The sequence below is a fragment of the Streptopelia decaocto genome (assembly GCF_964273445.1).
Source record: "Streptopelia decaocto genome assembly, chromosome: 5".
In the NCBI taxonomy this organism is placed as follows: Eukaryota; Metazoa; Chordata; class Aves; order Columbiformes; family Columbidae; genus Streptopelia; species Streptopelia decaocto.
Genome location: NC_138659.1, coordinates 22,061,256 through 22,076,165, shown reverse-complemented (window position 1 = coordinate 22,076,165; position 14,910 = coordinate 22,061,256). Strand labels below are relative to the sequence as shown.

Below are 14,910 nucleotides of genomic sequence, written 5' to 3'. Positions count from 1 at the left end.
ACAATAAACTGGTAACTGAACAGGACACAAGGTTAGATGGACACCACCAGTCTCCATATTGCATTGTATTTTATCAAGTGCCTTACCATAGGCAGAGGCCTTTGTCAAAACAGGCCTTTATATAAAGAGCTTTCAAAACAAAATATCCAAACCAGATCACTACAGAGGCGTGCGTGTTTTTACCAGTTTCCACAGACACCATCATATGGAAGTTTGCTGGGGAAAGTTCCTGGTGGATTTGTGTGCGTGTGATGAGGAACTTGCCAGCTCTTCACAAGTGAACCTCGTGTCCAGGGAGCTCACTTGAAAGAATTACTTCAAATGCTTTAAGAATTACACAGATTTTATAAAAACAAATTTGCAGTAAGTCTCTGTCTAGGTGCCTGTCTCATATTGAAATCTCTAAAGCATAACAACAGTTACGTATGTTGCCATATTTACCAGTTATCCCAGATTTCTAAATCCACGGCTTTTGGCTGGAGTCCCGGACGGCGCCGGGGGCGGGAGCGGCGCTGAGGGGGCGGCGAGGGCCGCGCTCCGGGCGGGCGGGAGACCAGCACCCAGCGCCCGTCCCGGTGCCCCATACACGCAGCCGGAGCCTCGGGCTTCCTGTCAGTGCGGGGAAAGAGGGAGCGGGAGAGCGGTGCGCGGGGCCCGGACGGAGCGGTGGTGACCGCCGTGAGGTGACGGCCGGCGGGCGGGGCGGGAGCGGCCGGAGGGCACGCGGGTGCTCGCGCCCGCCCGGCGCGGGACGGGGTCGCGGGCGCCGCCAGGCGGCGGGGCGGGAGCCCGGGCCGGCGGGGGCGCTCGCGCTGCCCGGCGCTCGGCGCGGCCCCTCAGCGCGGCGCGGCGGCGGCCCCGGCGCTGCCCACCGTCCCCCGGCGCCGCGGCAGCTGCGGGCATGGTGGGGCGGCGGCGGGGCCGGCGGCAGCGGCGGAGCGCGGGGCGGCAGCGGAGCCGTCGGCGCGGGGCAGGACGGAGCGGGCCGCCCGGCGGAACTCCTCGCTGCGCCACGTGTAGAGCAGGGGGTTGAGGGCCGAGAGCGCGCAGAGCAGCAGCCAGCTGGCGGCCTGCAGCGCCGGCGGCGCCGGGCGCAGGAAGAAGCCCAGCAGGCTGACCCACACCAGGGGCTGGGTGCCCAGGAGGAAGACGCAGCAGAGCAGCAGGACGGAGACGCTGCTGAGGCGGCGCTGGGCGCGGCGGGGCGGCGGCGGCGCGGCGGGGAAGGGCAGCTGGTGGAGCAGGTGGAAGTTGAGGACGCTGACCCGCTTGGCGCTGCCCCGCACCCGCCGCACGATGCCCAGGTAGCAGTGGAGCAGCAGCGCGGTCTGGCCCAGCACGGCCAGGGCGAGGAGCAGGGCGGTGTAGCGGGAGCTGCCGTCCGTCTGCCGCGGGGGCGGCTGCTGGGCAGAGCCCGGCGTCCAGAGCCCGGGCAGCAGCGGGACCAGGAGCAGGGCGAGCGCCCAGGAGAGCCCGATCATGCATCCCGTGTGCCTGCGCTGGTAGAGGGCCTGGTACACGCTGGGCAGCTTGGTGATGAGCACGTACCTGTTGAAGGCCACCAGCAGGTGAGAGGCCAGCGAGACGGTGAGGCCGAGCCCGAGGAGCCCCCCTCGGAGCAGCCGGTACTCCGGCGAGCGAAGGGAGGAGGAGTTGGGGGGCAGCAGCCCCAGCACAGCCTCCTGGGGCATCCACAGGGCGCACACGCTCAGGTCTGCCGCACAGCCGTTCACGATGAAGGCATTACTGGTTGTCTGCAGCTTCTTGAAGGAGAAGACTAAATAGATGACCATCACATTAGATAAAGTCCCTGAGATAGCTAAGACTGCGTAGAGCAGCGACAGGAAGATGCGGGTCCCGGAGGAGTCCTCCCAGAGCAGCAGCAGAGGTGAGCTGGCACTCCAGGAAGAGGCGTTGGGCATCTCGCTGAATGCAGCTCAGTTTTGACTTCTTCCTGTAAATGCCATCCTTGTCTGGGTCTGAAGATCCTGCTGCAGGAGTCCCCCGCTGAGCACAAGGGGGGATGTGCAGCTGAGGGACTCTACGGCAGGTTTCAGTCACACAAGCTGCAAGGTCCAGAAAATGCAGTTTGCAGTGACAATCCAGAGAACACAGCAGTGTCCAAAGCAGGTGGGCAGCAAGAGATCCCACAGGCTGTAGCTAGTGAAGGTGGGTCCATAGGCAGCAGATAGCTGTTAGCAGACCAGAGCACAACTGAGGATTCTGTAGCTGTGAAAATGCCAACAGCAGCAGCACCTTGCAATCAGCAGCAGAAACGGCAGCAACTGATACAAAGCTTTGCAGTTTCTCCTGTGCCACAGTACGCACACTGTATATCATTCCAGGAAGATTCAGCCCTTCCACTCTTCATGAATTATTCAGCAGATTTTCAACTTGTTAAATCGAGGGGAAAAAAAAAAAAAACCACAACGAAATCCTATCATGCTCCAGAAATACTGCAACTACAGGCTGACTCTTCGCTTTGCCTTACCAGTTTCCTGGTTCAAACCTGTTTACACAACTTTGATTTGCAGCAAGCTTTCAAACCAGTGTCAGTCACTTCTGTCTAAAATGCAGTCCATTTACTGTGGAAACTCCTCTGCTAGATACTGACTTAAACTGATTTTTTTTCTGATCTTATTTTTGTTAAAAGAAAGCGCACTATGCTTCTGCAAGCTTCAAGTTAATTTTAGAACTGGCCTATAATAATAATATACTTTCCAAATTAAATCTTTCAAACATGATACACAGATCCTTGGTAAGACAGTATTTCTTGTTTGAGGAAGCTGATCCTCAATCTACATATTCTACATTTCTTCATAAAACTCAGCCTGTCTCAGTGCGCAGGAAATCCTGCATCACCAACCTGCTGGACCTGAGTGCTGGTGTCAGCGCACAGATAAAACAACCAGCGTAGCGTTAGAAATCGTCTCGCACCAAAATTAATTCAGAGCACAAGTTCCTGCAGAGGTGAATGACAGGTTCTTAGGTGGACTAAAAGCTGAAGAATAGGGCTGTGCTGGTTTGAATGAAATGAAGTTAATTTTCTTTATGCAGTTACAAACTTTCTGTAGCTAGCACAGTCTTTGTTTTGGATTTAGTGTAAGAATAATGAGCTAGCACTGCTTTTCTCTGGGATAGAGCTGCTTTTTTTCTTTCAGTGGCTAGCTGCGTTTTTGAGTAGGTATGAAGAGAATGTAAGAACTCGCTGATATCTTGGTGGTTGTCAGGGGAACCAAGGACTTTCCAGGTGCAAATTGGTAGGAGGCGGCCACAGGAAGGACAGCACTTGGACTGACATCCAGATTGATCAGTGAAATGTTCCATACCATTAGCATCATGCTCTATAAATAATTCTGGTTCAGTTCCCTTTCATTTGGGAGTTGTTTGGAATTTGGTGTTAGTTCGGCCTTTTGCCATTCTACCCCTTTGCAGTTGGCCTTTGGGCCTTTGTGCCTGTTTCCCCTGTCTCCCTGGGACTGGCTGTTTGATGCAGAGGGAGTTCGTGAGAAATTGCATTATCACTTATTTTATCTTCTATTTTTATAGTATTTTGTTGTCTTATTAAACTGTTTTTATCTAAACCCACAAATGTCTCTCTTCCTTTTTGCTTCTTTCCCCTCTTTAGGGGTGGGAGGGGGAGTGAGTGAGCAGCCATCATGGTCTTGATTACTAGATAGCGTTAAACCTTGACAAAAGCTTAACAGTCCCTCCTGAATGGAGAAGAGTTACTAGTGGGATTCTTCTAGAAACTCTACAGTGCTTTACTCAAACAGGGACAAAATGTTTAATGTCCTTACCCTGGACAAGATTTGATTAGAAACTAGTGAAAGAACTTACATTTCCTCTCAGCAGCTCTCCAGAAAAGGAATGCTGATTAATTTTTTGGTGATTTTAGGAGAAAAGCTGCTTTTACAGGTGGTTTATATGTGGGCTACAGATGTAAGAAATCTCAGCTCATCAGGTGTGACCTGTATATTGACCCAAGATATATTTATAAGGCATTTGGATATTGTTAAACTCACAATGCTAACAAATGACAATGCCGAAATAATATAGTAGGATGTAATTATAGTTTCAATATACATTCTTTAAGATAATGAAGTTAATTTGTGTGGGTCAATGGATTATTTTGTTGCAACATAGCACATCTTTTATTTGACATAAAGGCTGATACGCTTGCAATTGATTATTGATCCAAATGTGGATTTGTTACAAACATGAATATCTATGTTCTTTTTTAATTAATTAGATTGCTCATGTGCTTAAGGTTAAAGACATACCTGAGTGATTTACTTGATCAGGCCCTTAATTACCATATTTTTTGCCTGCTGCACTTTACAGTGTAGATCTAATCAAGTGTCAAACCTTTTGAGGCCTTTCATTGTTTAGCTGTCAGTAGAGAACAGTTATTATAGAAACTAAAATCCTCCTCTTTCTGCAGTACTGTAATTGAAAAATACTCTCTAAATCTTTAACAAGAATATCTTCCTAACCAAAAACCTTCATAAAGCATAAAGATATGATTTAAAGTTTCAATAAGGCATTAGCCACAGAATTGTAGGTCCAGTAGAGGCTTCTATATGTATTTAATCCATCCATCCATGTTTATCAAACCTCTTTTTAAAGATCTCCTGTGGTAGAGCTTGTTCTTCCAGAATAAGAAGATATATTTATATATGAAGCACCATAAATGGTAAAGTTCAAGGATAAGTGAACAGAGAATATGAAACAAATTTCAGGGTATTTCTTAAAAACTACAAGGTTCTAAAGACCAACCTGACCTTTCACTGTCCCCAAATTTGTTGTTGTAAAGAAGCTGATTGTTACAGAATACTGGCTAGAAGTTGTTTTTAAGAACAAAAAAAATACGCTGTCCATTAGCTGGCATTTACTGTAGTTTGTATAATAAATCAATAGAAGTTTAGAAAAAGGTGTAAGAGAGAGGTTGATTCCTACATACTAGAAACTTCTTAAGTAGCTGTTCTTCGTTTATATTTACTCTACACATCCAGCTCAACATCCATTAATTATCTGAGCGTAGTGGCAGAAGCCTTTTATTGTGTTTTTAGATTAGACTGTCACTGTAGATTTTGGGCAACTTGTAAAGCATCCACGCTATTCCTAGCTGTGCCATTCCTTCAGAGTGGCCGTGCAGCAGTTCCATCCGGCCCACGTCATCTATTGCAGTACAGGCTTGTCTGACAGGAATATTAAACACCATAGATAAATAATCATGCACACACAAATTTGCTGACAATCAGCAGCAGAGTTAGACAATGTTAGAACTATTAGTTTTTAATTGAAGGAAGGATAAAAAGCTAAATGAAAGCATGATCTTTCAGGTTCTTAGAAAGACCCTGCTGTTGGTGAGACCAAGAAACCTCTTGCACATACAAAAAAGAAAAGGTATATTACACCTTTATTGGGAGTCCCTATCCAGGGAAAAGTTTCCTCAATTCAGACACACCTTTTAAATTATGGTATTTTAAAATATATGCTTTACATCATAACATCAACACATTGATTAAATACTTGATGTTATACAAAGCAAACCCAAGAAGGTTTAAAAGTTATAAAAGAAACCTGCCATAGTAACGTATTTTTGCAACATCACCTTTTTATAAATACATTACGTTTCTTAGGAGAAAGCAGGTTATTTTGCAGAGCTACTCTTCAATTAAAGATCTAATCATACTAGTTTACATCAAAAGCAAGTAAAAAAAAAAAGCTATGAAACAAAGAAGCTGGCTGATAATAGGCATTTTATTGTCAATTAGCTGTATGTAGATATATCCACATTTCAAAATTAAACAATTTTATTAAGGAAACTATAACAAACTACATGACAAAATTATTTATAAGAGGTAGAATTACCTTACCATTAATCTATAATTCATATACAGTATATTGTATATATATGCACACACATATGCTACTTTGTGTGTGTATATGTTACATATACACAGTTGTGAAAATAGTACAGTATTGCATGTAAATTTTATTCAGCAATTTATATAGCTGCTCTCAGTATTGCTTATTAACACTTTCAGTACAACCTTCCATAGCAGTATGTCATCTGATCTTTTAAAAAATAAATAATGTGGCACTTTATCTTAACTTCAACTGTAGAGCAAATGCAGGGCATTCACAAGTCTTCAGAAACAAAGAGTGACATAACTCAACCAAGTTTTATTTTCAAGTTTCTGGAGATATCAGAAAAACTCATAGGTGATACATTTTTGTTTGTGTCTTCGAAATCAGTGGCAAATCAAGTCCTCACAGCTGCTTACATTTTTTTGCCTACTGTGCACTTGTGGTGTTCTGAAAATTTTACACATGATCTGTAGTATTTCATTGTAATACCACTTCATTCTACATCTCATTCCTAATCACACCCGATTAAACTATACATTAAAGAGTATCTTTACTACTGATAAAAATATTCTGTGATACAGGAGGTTACATTAGCTGTATGTTTAGTAATAGTTTTCAAATGTTGAAGTTTGTGAAGTGTCCAGTTGATAAGGGAAAATGTCATAAACTTCCAACATTTACTTTAGTATGCTTTGCTAATGAAACTGTACATATACTGCCAAATGTAAGATAAAAACATGTAAGTATGCAGCACTGCCAAATTCATTGTACATACACATTCTTACCAACTTAAATTTGGTCTGCTTTCATTTTTGCAGTATATATTGCATAGCAATTTAACCTTCTACATTTCAAAGAAAAAGTTAAAACATTCCTTTGAGACAAATGGAAAGAAAGCACTAATTGTACACTTGAATCATCAGATAAATTATTTTCTCTTTGCAATGGAAGATGTAAGTTACCTGTAAGATGTAAGTTTACATCTCTGCAAATATTTTCCCTTTTTCTTTCATATTGTTTCCTTATGAAACATTAGCAGCTGAAAGTGGAAAGTAGACTATGTATCAAGTGCTTTCAGTAGATACTAGGATAACTAGCCCCTCATTAGTCGGACTTCCATTAAGTTACCAGAAGACCAATTAGTGAAAAAGTAATTAGATTAGGCTTTTAGCCATAATGGTGGACCCATTGACAAGAAAAACCATCTTGTCCATAAAAAAAATTTCATCTTTGATAAACACAAAAAATCTGTAAAATACACATTTTTGTAGCAAAGAGGTAAACAACACTAAATTAAAATATATACTTTTTTTTTTACATAATTTGTGTGTATATATATATATATATTGCTTACCAAAATATTCTCTTTATATTTTAACACTGTACACAAGTTAATAAAAGTCTTAATGAAACTCATTAGAAATATATTCAGGCTGTCTTAACATTAAAAATTTAAATCTGTATATAACATGGGGTAAAATAATTTCCATAAATTCAATATCAGTGCATCTGCAGTAGTCATTAACAAGACATTTCTGCCTGTTAGGAAGTCTCCTCTTTGTGTTAAGGTTTTAATATGTCTTGTATTGAAGATTCCTTCTCTGAGTGAGCAGCTTCCTTCCTTCAGTTCTTCTCCTTCATGAACAACTTGAATTTTAAGAGCTCAACAGGATTCACCAAAGCAGCAAGGCTTTAGTACTGAACACATTCAGACTGAAGGGACTGTGCAGAGAAGAAAAACTGATTAGAATTCACTGGGGAGGTTGTGCTTGTATATAATACACATTTTGCACTTAAAGGTTAAGAGTAGAGGAAGGACAGGAAGAAGAAAAATATAGTTGGAGGGGAATCTGAATCTCTGCATAGGTAAAGATGAATAAAATAAACTCAAAAACTGGATACAGTAAAGTCCATCAGCTTTCCTGTATCTATGCTTACTTTCCCAAACCAAATTCTAGAGATAATTGAAGAAGTTGTTAGAAGCTCTTTAAAACACTACCTTAAAAAAATATTGGAAAAACATATGGTTGCAGTTACTGTAATTGAACTGTTTCCATTTATCCTAAATGAAAATCAAAGTGCTACTGTAAAATACAGCATAATAAAGATGTTGATTCAGGTAAGAATCATAAGAAACATATGGTATAGCTAATTATTGATAAAAAAAACTACAGCCATACAATCATGGACATGAATAAATTTATGTATGACTACTAAAACCAGATGCCAATGAAGCACTGCAAGTGGTTCATCTGCATTAGCAAATAGTATAATTAAGAGGAAAGCATCACCTGGTCTACTCTATTCGTTTAGATTTCTGCCTCTATAATGAAACCTTAGATTTCAGCAAAGTACTTAATCAGTTTAGGCAGCATCCGAACGTTTTATACATATGTGTTCAGGAAGTAATTCTGATGAATGGAAAGTCTTATATCTTCACTGTACTAGTATGGTTAGAGACAAACAGCAAATAAGAAAAACCCACATATTTTAAAACTGCATCAATTCATCAGAATTAGAGAGAACTACTGGAGAACAAAATGAATCCCAAGAAAGCTCAGAACCCTGCAGTCTTCTCTTCCATTTTCCCACTATTCCTAACTAGTCACTATAGAAATGCTCTTCGGTGTCCATAGTGAAACCTATTAGTAGAAGTGGTGCATAACAGATACATAAACCTTTAGACCTCTAACTAATATCACAAAACCACTTTTCTTTCCTGTATGTTAACTCTCAGTGTATATTTCCAAAGTTGCCTTTTAAATGTATTTTCACATCTTTAAGATCTGAGACCATGTGGATATTCTTTCCTTACATTGAAAAAGAAGTGCTGTCAGCATAGAAAGATTTCAATACCACTGACTAAAAAGGGTCTGTTTTAGTACTGAAAGGATTCAACATGAAGGATATAATTTAATAGAAAATATTTTATAACAAAACTAAAGAGATTTAACAAGTATTTTTTAAATTATAGGCTCAGAATCACCATTGAATATGTAATCATAGAAGTTTTATTTTTCCCCACTCTATTCTCTAATAATCATTTGGGATTATTAGCTTTGGTGAAAGCATTTGTCAGGCCATTTATTACATGTGTAAGAGTCAGACAGAAGGAATAGCCTTTCAATAATGAGCACTTGAAACTTCTGCTCTCTTAATGACCCTCAAAGCTCTCACATTTTCAGAAGCGTATTTTAAGGGTAATGACCTTTTTGATTGCTAACCAGAGCAATACTTGAAATGGATCCCTTAAAACTGAATTCCAAGTAAAGTTGATTAAGAACCACTAAAAATGCATGGCATTTAATAATGTACTCTCATGTGTTGTACAGTAATAGGTTACTTTAAGCTTGGACAGATGAGAGATGACCAGACAGCACCCTACACTTCTGGTGATACTGGAACAGCGAGCTTAGTTGGCAAAGAACTACGAACAGCAGCCCTTGAAGAGACAGTAATACCCAGGCATTCTAACTTATAATTTAAATAAACAAACAAGCAAACCATACATTAAAGACTCTGAAGTTTAAACTAAAATTCTTAAGGTTGTTAGGAATCCAAGTTATAAAAATATGGAAAGATATTAATGGCAACATATAAAAAGAACAAATATCCACGCAGCACAGATTGCTTGGAAAAAAGACAGCATATTTTGTTAATTTTCATTTCAGATGGGTAGGCAGGGTTTATTTTATTTATTTTCAAATTGAGAAATATGTTTTTCAATGTGTTCCCACCCTCACTGTAGCTCTACTTCACATGGCAACGATTTCTTCCTAATGCTTCAAAGCCTTTTCTGATTACTGGGAATAATTAGATCTAAGCAGCATTTTTTTCATATTAATTGACATTATTCACATAAAGTTCACGTCATTAAAAACATGGTGATAGCCATAACAACTGAGCTGTTGTAAAGTATACTGAGTACTTTTTGATTTTGAAAAATTAAATCATAGCTGGGGAGGTTTTTTTTTCTTCTGCAGTTAAGTAATTCCTACTCTTCAATCTCTTCACATTGTCCAAAGAGAATGACTGTAATGTTTCAAAGCCTGTAACTGTGATTTTTTTTTTTTTAATCTTTTGAGGAGTTTTCTATTTTAAAATTTACATTCCTATTTCCTATTTTCAGTGACTCAAAGTATGGCCAGTGATTCTGAAAGCTTTATTAAAAACAAAAAGCCTCAATCTATCTTTACAAGTCAGATGCTGATATTTAACAAAATCTTATTTAAAATAGAGGTAAAAATAGAAGGAAAAAAAGAAAATTGACTGCTGAATTGCAATGGTGAGAGTATAAAATCAGTTAATTGAGTAGAATTTGCAAGGTTTACTCCTACAGTGGTCCCATGCAGTATCAAGCTTGGCATTTTATACCCAAGTATCAGACATTTAAACAAAGAACCAAGAACTAGAGAGCTTCACTACAGGAAATGGTATCTAATGAAGTTCATGCTGAAGCAACTGCTTAGATCACTATCATTTTTCTTCTTCAATAGGAGGCATCGAAAGCCTCCGGGAAGACAAAATAAGCCAGAGATCCCTCTAGGCATTAGACCTATACTGGCATTAATTCAACTTCAGGACCAAGGCAGCTGTGAGTTAACCCTTCAGACAGAACAAGCCTGTCACATTAGGGGCTGCCTGTTAGGACCTGAACATGCACTTTTTCCAGAGAATTGAAAAAAGTAATTCAAGTGTTTTGAATTGTGCATCAACTCTCCCAAAACATTGTTGCAACAGGAGTGTTGCAGCAGGCAAGAACTATCATGAATACACAAGATCCACTAAAATAAATCAGGATATATTATAGAAAATTCATACGCAGTTGAAGTGGTCCCTTGAGTCTGCTAGATTTACCAATCAGTAAGATGCACTAGTGTTTGTTGCTTTCTGCAAAGGCTGTCCAATGTTCATTAATGGTAATTTCTTATTAAGAACAACTATTCTACAAGTATGAAGATCATGTATATGAATTTTAAAATACTGCTACACTTCTCAATTTTCTGAAATTTTTTCCATCTTGCCAGTTTCCATGACAGCTATAGAAGCAAAAGGTGACTCATCTTCAGACTACCCAGTTACATACTCTTCAATTAAAAAAAAAAAAAAGACATTTTAAAGAGTGATATTTGTGTTTATAACTATTGTGGTACCTTAAATGTGATACCTGATAAGAATATTTCTGTAAATTCTGATCATAAGAAATTGTTTGATAGAAATATCCAATTTGTAAAATTTGCAAATAAAATATTTATTCTATTTGGCTAGAATAGCAGGTTGTCTATCCTATGTCTATTCTTTTAGTTCATCAGCATACAACAGCATAAACACAATAAGTGGATTATAAACTTACACTGATGAAGGATTAAAACCACTAGGGAAAAATATATGACTGACAACAAAATCATAGTCGTGGTTGTTTTTTGTTTAAGTGATATGCAGAACAATATTTTTTTTAATTATTTCATTACAAAATAAGAAAAAGAGTACTGAATAATTTTCCCTTCCATATTGGGGGCAGCGGAGAAGTACTTGTTTTCCATAAAAATGAAATTCCACATTTCCTCACTCATGAGATTAAAGAACATTAGTTAGAACTGAAAATTTACTGTCCTAAGAGTCTTAAAAATGCTCCTGCACCACTTCTGTCAGTAGTTAACAAACAAAGAAGAGTGATAAGGTCGTTTTCTAAAATAGAGCACCTATATGATTATAGATGGTTAGGTTGACATCTAACTCAGGTAAGTGAGGTGCTGCTGATAAAAAGAAGATGAATATAATTAATATAATTCAAGAGTTCTTTGATAAGTTAAATGAATAATCATAACCTCCTGTATATGTAATAGACTTCTGTCAGGTACACTGTCTCAGGTGCTCCAATTATAAAAAAGTGCAATGCAATACAAACACTCATTGCAACAAGACTAAGATGCAGCTGACAAGATTTCCAATTTCAGCATCTAAAACACTGAAGTAGAAATCATTAAACAGAATTCTGCCTCTAACAGAATTCTGCCTCTAACTGGTATTAAGGCTTGATGCTACTCCATATTTTGCTCATGAGCTTAAGACCACTGATGAACATCACCAAAAGCCAAACAGCTGGATGTCAGTGGTTGAAGTGGTAAGACAAAATAACCTTCCTTGGCTGGCTAATCAGTCCTATTAAGAAGAGGGAAGGAAAAAAAATCATGCTTTTACAGAACCAAATGCAGAGTTGCACATTAAAAAAAAAACAGGGGATGCAGGACACAGGACTACAATACAAGTCAATATCTTGGATGGCAAGAACTCTTCTCTTCTCCTCATAAATTCCCAACACATTACAGTTAAAGCAGTAACACAAGCTACAGATTATTTATAAGCAGGACAGCATCGAGTAGCAGCTTTCTGGGCCTGAAAGATGACAATTAGAGTGTTGTATTTACTTATTAAAAAAGGATTTTCAAAAACTGTAAAGGGTTTGATCTTTGAGCCAACTTAGCTTATCAAAAGACAATCAAGTTGAGATGACTTATGAAACATCATCATGACAAGAAAATAAGGTAATAAAGGACTGTAACAGTGACATAATAAAGAGATACAGCAAGCTTCAGATTAAAAGTGAGATGGTTTTAAGCATGACTCTATTCAACCAGAGGGACCAATTATCAAGAAAAATTCTGTTGTATTCAAAATAAATCACCATTGAGATAGATCTGTATTAGCTAGTAAGTCAGAGGCTCACTATCAGCCAAAAAGCATTCAGGGACTAAATGATCAAATAATCCACTCATCTTAAACACTGTGGCATCACAGTAACTGCACTCAACTCAGTCAATTGTGCATAAACCACATAACCATTTAGTGCACTCCACTGTGATCGTGACAGAGGCACAGGGCCATATGGTATATTTAGAAGCACGTGAAATATTCAGGACACGTTTGAAAAAACATGTTCTAAGCAGGAAAGCGTTTTAACCATTTTTATATTGAAAAAAGATTACAGGTAAGTCAAGAATTTGTACATTGCTACCACAGACTTTGTATGTCATGATTCTTCCTAAGAAATGCTGCTTCCCACATCACAATACATAAAATACTTTTTCTCTCACCTCACTCTTCCAAAGACTGGATATAGCATCTCATTTAAAGGTCTTGCTGTTATATATTTGACTGTGTATATCCTCTGCTCCTAATCAGCAAATGATATAAATCCAAGCACTGTTCAAAGATTACACTCTTACATCCTTTCATGGATTACTCAGTCATTAAGACAGGTAGGGAGAAGAATAAAGACCTTAAAATAGGAGAAACATGCATTCTAGAAAGCTACTTTTTCTGCAAAAATGTTTCCTGTTCAACCTAAAACTTTATACTACGTCTAACCTATTTAATTTAAATGACTGTTTTAAGGCACTTAACAGTTTTATTGCAAGGGAACAAGAATTAATTTCCCACTTTCCAAGATGCACATATAGTCTGTCTCTGATGTCAAGATGGCTGTTCACCTGTTCATTAATTGCTCTTATCCTCTTCCTTAAATTCAGCAAGAATCAACACTATTTGCTCTTCTCCCTTAAGTGTTTTAGTCACCCTTATCTAAGAAAGAAATGTGTATTACAATACTTGAAGAGACAGTGACGTTATAAACCCAGCCACTCTTCCCAGATATATTTGGGGAATTTTTGTGTCAATTCCATTATGTTGAACCTTGAGTGTTTATGAGATTAAATCGAAACATAATGCTAACCTAGAATTCTGTAAATATCTAGACACAAGAAACAAAGCATCAACCATTACTTAAGTTCTTAGCCTATGCTTATGGAACAAGCCTACTAACTTTGCTACAAATAATTTTTAACAGTGAAAGCACAGAAGTCTGGCAACTATAATATCTTTACAAAGGAGATGACAGTTCTTAGTTTTAAAGATGTTCCATTTTCATTCAAGCTTTTAAGCTGTTTGAGGAAATGTGCTTATTGTTTCTATAATAATTTATATTATCATGTGGTACTCGTCTAACTTTTGGCCTATTGTGAACAATGTCAACTTATTTTCACGACTGAGTTGCATTTTCTTCCCCTTGGGGCTTTGCATGTAGGTTTACATATTTATGCATAATATGCAGCCGTAATTAGAATATGGAAAAAACTTTTTAAATTGCTGCTGGCAGAATATAATTTACAGAAGGTACAATTGAAAAGAATGGGAATCGGTTTACTTTCCAAAGAATTATTGTTCAAATACATTACATATGAGACAATATTGAAGGTGAGAGGAAGGAAAAAAATAAATATATATATCAGACACTTTACCACTTTTTTTTTTTTTTCTCAAATGAGTAATTGCTGTCTACCATTGCTGGCGTATTGATTTCAGTTCCAGTATACTCCACTGGAGCCTTCCTGAGGACTGAATTTCTGCAAGCATGTTGGATGGGAACACCTAAAACACCCCTAAAAAAGACTGACTTTCCAGAACCATGAGAATTCACAAACAAATGAAGGACTTGTGGACATGTCCCAAATCAAACATCCTCAGCTCGCAACACACCTTTTCACCTCTCCCCTCATCTCTACACCTGGAGGAATTAAACCAAATTAGTTAAACTAAAACAGTTCTCTTGTTCTAGAACTGGTTTCATCATAAGAAAACTGGAATGGCTTCTATATCCAACTTGCAAAAAATCTCCATTATACATAGTTTACCTCAATCCCATGTAGCAGGTAAAAACGCAGCCAAATTAAAGAGGTGAAACAACTTCAAAGACCTGAAAGGATGTGGTAATGATCAAGAAGTCCCTTATAAGTATGTTACTGCTGATGTTTAAAGTAAAGTCTGAAGTAAAATTTAAACTCAATGCAGAACACTCAGTAATCCTAAGATCATGGAATATTAACATTTATTTCCAGTTGTAGTGAATAAGCAGCTAAATGTACTTGCACACAAGGATTGTGAAAGCATCAAGAATTTTGAAGAGTTGCTTTAGGTCAAGCACATCCTAGCACAGTAACTCTACTCCTTTTCCAGTGGAAATATCCATTGAATTTA

The 14,910-nt window shown here is 38.8% G+C and overlaps 2 protein-coding genes across 4 annotated transcripts in view; both read right to left on the bottom strand.

Moving 5' to 3' along the window:
* Positions 1-836: 836 nt before the first annotated feature.
* Positions 837-2,300, bottom strand: GPR88 (G protein-coupled receptor 88; the record flags this gene model as incomplete). The annotated part of the gene is made up of 1 exon (XM_082054416.1): positions 837-2,300. The coding sequence occupies exon 1, from the start codon at positions 1,920-1,922 to the stop codon at positions 837-839; it is 1,086 nt and encodes a 361-aa protein (XP_081910542.1). The 5' UTR covers positions 1,923-2,300.
* Positions 2,301-5,748: 3,448 nt separating this feature from the next.
* CDC14A (cell division cycle 14A) overlaps positions 5,749-14,910 on the bottom strand; it is a 62,889-nt gene continuing 53,727 nt past the window's right edge. For all 3 annotated transcript variants that reach the window (XM_082052295.1, XM_082052297.1, XM_082052296.1), the window contains one exon: positions 5,749-7,599. In XM_082052295.1, coding sequence (XP_081908421.1) covers positions 7,586-7,599 — 14 coding nt within the window. In that variant the 3' untranslated portion in view covers positions 5,749-7,585. The remainder of the gene's footprint in view (positions 7,600-14,910) is intronic.